Below are 5,617 nucleotides of genomic sequence, written 5' to 3'. Positions count from 1 at the left end.
CCATCACCAACATACAATGAACATCTCTGAATGCATGTAAATACTTTCAATATAAGTCATTACTAAAGCAAATTAAAGTTGCAAGTTTTTTTTAAATTTTATTCATACAACAGACACTAATGCAAATCTTCTTGCATGTAACAAGTCAAGAGCAAGTCCAGTTCTTAGAAAGAGTCACTTATTGTAGCTACACTTGATCCCTGTTTTGTCTTAGGCTGGAATTTATCATCACACCACCTGCTATTAATATGCCACTTAGGGAGTGTCAGTCAAAGTCACGTTGTGTCAGCAGCCATTGTATTGCACATGTCTCCTGCAGAAAGCAAGCAAGAATACATTATCCCGACTAAACTGTTTGCAGTTAGGCTAGTAAAGTTATTTACAACCCACAGTCAGTGTAGATCACCTCTGTAATGCAAATTCTGCATGTAGCTTTGTGGCATGTGTGAATGTCAAAGATTTTATTTCTAGTGCAGCATCTCTGAATCTCTTCCCCATGGATGTTTTTCTCTTTTGGAGGGATTCAGTGTGTCTTATTGAGATCATATTATCTTACCATGAACAAAGTTTCTTTAATATTCCCACTAAGTATTTTCTGCATGCAATGATTATGGGTCACTAAAGGGTTCCTTATGATAAAAGCTTATTTTATCACATTGTAATAAGCTGCTGTAGTACGCCAACATGCCATTGTCTTGCTTGATTTAGTAGTACGAACCCACATGCAGAACACAAATCAGGATGTGAATAATCAGTTAAAGTGATTTATTTACAAACAGGTATACAAGGTAGGTTCTCATATAACTCGTGGTGGTCAAAACAAACAGGAACGCCAGGACGCTGATCCGGAGGCTTATTTGTTAAATTATTAAAGATACTTTTCATTTATCCAGTATTTCTGAACTAAAATGTTTTTGTTTTATATGTCTGATGTAGTATTTCAGTTTTAAATGTCATGTTTATTTAGCTGCAAACAGAAATAAAGGCTTGAAAACATCAGCTTGTATGGAACTAATATAATGTGTTTTGCTCAGTGATGGAGTTATTGAAATAAGTCAGCTTTTTAAAGAATAATTTATTGATTTATTGATTATATAATTGTTGTACACTTCACAGTACATATTATCTCTCAGCGTATGACTGAGTAACATGTAGACAGTTTAGGAGTCAGTAAATCACTAAATTGTACAAATTGCTGTACACCTTACTGATGAGGTTACGCTCCCCCTGCAGGTTAAAATAGGTAGGTGCAGTAGTGGCAACATGAATAGATTTTTTAGTGGGAGTTAAGTTGACTTAGAGCCTCAGTCACTCCTTACAATTAAAACAAGAAGATTAAATATTTAATGTACTTGATTTTTATTATTACAACTATGACTAATCACTCCTAAAGCAGCAGTAACCAATAGACCATTAAAAATCAGATACTTGTTTCCATCGTCAGGATGAAACTAAAACAGCTTAATAACCTAAAATGTGTCTAGATCATTCAGAATATATTCTCACTGTCAGTTACTGGTTGACTGGTTAGTCTTCCAGACTAGCAAAGCTACGATCACGGCTCCCAAAGCTAAAGAGACTCCAGTCACACCAAGTCCAATCTTCAGAGCATCTTCTACCTGGAAATGAGGAGAGAGGAACAGATCAATCCAACAGAGAAACTTTTCACTCCCTTCTAACAGTCTGACGTTTAGTCACCTAATAGAGACTTCAGTGTATTCTATTTATTTTATGTGATATAAACAGAGTAGAGGACAGTTTGAAGGTAATACCTGGTGTTTACGATATTTAACAAACAATTCTGAAGACTGTAGTGTGTATTTGTGTTCACCACCTTTATTCTAGTAACCCAAAATAAAACCATTTCAGAAGTCTCTTAGTAACCAGAGTCCAGCTGTGTGTGATTTCATCTCAGTATGACTGCAGATGTTCTGGTTTCAGAGATTCTTTAGAAAACATCAGAGAAGAAGAAACATCACGGATACAGAGGAAGGCAGCAGCAGGTTAAGGAGAACGCTGAGGAGACGTTTAAAGAACGGTTAGCTTCTGAGACAACATCCTGCACTGCAAAAACACTAATTTACAAAGTATTGTCTACTTTCTAAATATCTTATTACACTTTAAATCAGACTAAAATAACTTACAAGTAACTTTTCAGGAAGATATAGGAGTTTAAGTGTTAGTTCAACCGGCAGACATTTTTCCTACATCGTAAGTGAAACAGAGATAGTACTTTTTCATCAAGAAATTATTGACAAGCTCCTATATTTTGTTTAAAAGTTACTTGTAAGTTAGTTTTGTCTTATTTTAAGTGTTCTAAGATATTTGCACTAGAAGCTTGGCCAAGACTTTGTGTTTTTGTAGAGAACACGTCATAGATGGTCTTAGACGAAATCTCTCATTCTGTTTAGTCCATGTTTGCGGGGGACACATATAAAACTATGGTGGACCAAATTTGGCCCGTAGGCCTTGAGTTTGATGCATGGGGTTTAAGGTTGAGACCCTGAAATGTTCCTTAAAACTGACTAATGGACCTCTGGTGAAGAATCAGAAGCTTTTTTCTGAGGTTTTGGCTTCAGGAAGTAGTTTTCCTCCTGCTCAGAAACTCCATCTGTCCTTCACATTCTCCGGTTTGGTCTCCATCAGACGTACCTGCTGGGACTCGGCGTCTCCGTAGCGCAGCTCAGTGGCAAAATGTTCACAGTTGTATTCGACGACGTTGTACGATCGAGTTGTGCCGACGAGTTTGTTGGCTTGGTCCACGATGATGTGGGCGGGGCGCGGCTGCTTCTCCTGGTCCAGTTTGTTGTTGATGTGCCACTCGTCTGTGGAAACCACCTCCAGCAGCTTCTGCTTCAAAATGTTGTTCTTCCCCATTGGAAGGTTGATGGTGCTGATCGACGAGAAATTTCCTTCAAGCACAAACCAAATGACAGGAAAATGTTTATGGAATTAGAACGGTTCTGGTTCTGATGGTAGTTTGACTCGGATTTAGTTGAAGGACGTTCTGATATTTTCTGGGCTGCAGTTTGATGTTTTTAGCTGTACCATTTCAAGATTCATATAAAGTCTTCTCAGTGAACAGCAGTGTGTTTTAGTGAATGTGGCCTTGAAACAAACTGGTTTCTGTTCTGTTAGCACCAGTTTGGACTGGACTCACCATCCGGTCCCAGCAGATGGACGACGTAGCCGTCACCAACGTACACAGCCCAGTGTTCATAGACGTTACGGAAAATCTCAATCAGGTCTCCAGGCTTCGGTTCATCTCCGTTCTGAGATTTAAAGGAAGAAAACGGCAAAAACAATCATTTCTATTATTCTATGATAATCATTTTAACCTTCGTCTCTCAGACTGCTGGTAGTTTAGCTCCACAGTTTCATTTACAGTTTGCATATTTTCTTTCTTAACTAGAAATAAAAACTAATCCATGATCAGAATGTCTCCTTCACTGAAGTTCTGATATTTGTCTTACAGTGTTTAAAACATTCAACATTGAAGAAGCCACATCAAGCTCACTTTGTGCTACGTTTGTGCTGCCCTCATTTGGGGATTGCAGGATGCTGGACCTCTGAAGCTGAAAGAACTAATGGATCTTATTTCTGTGATTCTGTCAGAGAAAAACTTTCTACCTCCTCTTTATCTTTGTTTTCTAGTGAAAACTATATTAATGATTAATCTTCACATCTGTCTCTGTTTCCTCTGGTAAACAGAGTGAAAACCATCAGAAAACACGTAGCATGAATTCATATTAAAAGTGAACAAAACAAGATTTGAAGTTTCTGTCAATAAATCATCCTGGATTAAACTCATATTATTTCTGCTTTTAAGCACATTTACATGTTGAGACTGAATATTATCTTTCATATTTTTAAGTTGCAGCTCTAAAACTGTTCAGCCAGCTGCTGTCGGTACACAGAACATGTTAGAAATTATAAACTGAAAAACTAGAAATAATTTTTCTCACCTTGTCAGTGATTGGTTCCTTTGCAGGTTTTTCTTTAGAAGAATTGAACATTTTAAAAGAAAATGTCCAAGTTAAGCATTGCGTTATACTAAATATTAGATAAAAATAAATTTATATTAGCAGGATGAGGGAGTTTTAACCCTGCTGTGCTGTTTTCTACTGCAGAACAAATGTTATGTAACTTTTCTCTAAGTTTTATATAAGAGAAACAAAACAAACCAGAATATTTAAATAAAACTCACGGCATCCTGTAGAGTCCATAATCTGTGGTGTCAAATTGAGGAGAAAAATCTGGTTTGAACAAGTCAAAAGAACAATGTTTTAAAAGAAAATCAGAGATTTATAAAAGCAGACACGTCCTCATTCACAAAGCTTTTAAAATGAAATACAGATGGGAACTTTAAGTTTCTTTAAAGCTTTCTCAACTTTTCACTGAATCTGTAAAATCTAAAATACAAAACATCACTTTTCTAACTCTGTTAATATTAAATGTATTTAATACGCAGGTGAAGTTTTGCTCACCTGCTCAGCTCTGTGTCTTCACCTCACCTGAGAGAATCACAGTAAAGACAAAACATAAAAGCTGTTTCACCAAATCCAGGTGTGGCTCAAAAATAATAAAAACAAAAAGTAACATAACCTGTTCTGACTCTGTGCTGCACCGAACTACACAATTTCTGATTGTTTTACTGATTAATATGAAATATTGGTTACGTAGGATTCCTGATCTCAGAAACTGAAGTTATGAATTTTGTCTTTGCTTTCTGCGAAATCTGTGGACAGGATCTGACAAAACTAAACATCAGCTGGAGGAAATATGCATTTCTTTAGATACTGGCAAAAATAATGATCACACCCAGGAGATTAAGAGAAATTCTTTAGAATCACCTGCAGGGCATGAAGTCATTAGGTTATGCAATTCACCTGAAACATAATAATGAAACATTAAATTATTTTAACTAAAAAAAGTCTTTGAACAGAGATACGTTTTAATGATAAATGATAAATCAGAGGAAGTCAGTGAATGTGTTTGATTTCTTCTACAGAAAGTAGTCGGCTATGATCTACAGAAATGAGTGTTACAAATACATACAAACAAATGTTTTTTTAGTCTACTTGAAATCTATTCCTGGTAGAAACAAAGGACAAACAACATTACACACCCAGTGTGAGATTAATTAGCTAAGCAGGAATGTTTGTGCACTGTAGGAGGAGTACCCAGAGAGAACCAACTCATTGGTGAAGAGAACATTCAGAGAAAGACTGGGGATCTGAACCAATGTCATTGTTGCTGCTGTCAACCAATCAATCAATCACTCAACAGCAGTTTTCAGCAAAGACATTCACAATAATAATAAATCAAGGCAAAGTCAGCATTTAAAAACCAGAGAGAGAAGCATGCCGGTCCATCTATAGGATAACATACAACAATTCACACAATTTTAGACTGTAAGGTACATGTGCATGTTCTCACTGAATATTTCAGTAACCATGTGCTAGTGAGCGGAAGGACTTCTCTCTCGATCACTCTGCTGCTCTGCTTGGCGGTTTGAGAGGATTTTGGATAAAATGTTGCAGACAGCAGATCAGGTCCCTCACAGATCCACCTAAAAGGAATCTGAATAGATCTCAGTTCACCTACAACATAAACA

The 5,617-nt window shown here is 36.7% G+C and overlaps 1 protein-coding gene across 3 annotated transcripts; it reads right to left on the bottom strand.

The window, feature by feature from the left end:
* Window positions 1-1,055: 1,055 nt before the first annotated feature.
* On the bottom strand, window positions 1,056-4,749 carry LOC106946751 (HRAS-like suppressor 3). 3 transcript variants are annotated; one of them, XM_015031360.1, is made up of 6 exons: window positions 4,488-4,749; window positions 4,208-4,256; window positions 3,966-3,997; window positions 3,161-3,272; window positions 2,649-2,912; window positions 1,056-1,612 (listed from the first exon to the last, which is right to left on the bottom strand). In XM_015031360.1, exons 2-6 carry the CDS (start codon window positions 4,224-4,226, stop codon window positions 1,509-1,511), a joined length of 531 nt encoding a protein of 176 aa, XP_014886846.1. In that variant the 5' UTR covers window positions 4,227-4,256; window positions 4,488-4,749; the 3' UTR covers window positions 1,056-1,508. The 3 variants fall into 3 exon arrangements, with proteins under 3 accessions (XP_014886846.1, XP_014886845.1, XP_014886844.1); XM_015031359.1 differs by having other exon boundaries at window positions 1,056-1,619; window positions 2,653-2,912; window positions 4,208-4,229; XM_015031358.1 differs by having other exon boundaries at window positions 1,056-1,619; window positions 2,653-2,912; window positions 4,488-4,748.
* Between the last annotated feature and the right edge of the window lie 868 nt (window positions 4,750-5,617).

This window comes from Poecilia latipinna, unplaced genomic scaffold, assembly GCF_001443285.1.
Source record: "Poecilia latipinna isolate Pla-1442-1.1 unplaced genomic scaffold, P_latipinna-1.0 Scaffold204, whole genome shotgun sequence".
Taxonomy (NCBI): Eukaryota; Metazoa; Chordata; class Actinopteri; order Cyprinodontiformes; family Poeciliidae; genus Poecilia; species Poecilia latipinna.
The sequence above is the reverse complement of the archived record's forward strand: the minus strand, read 5'-3'. Positions and strand labels throughout refer to the sequence as shown.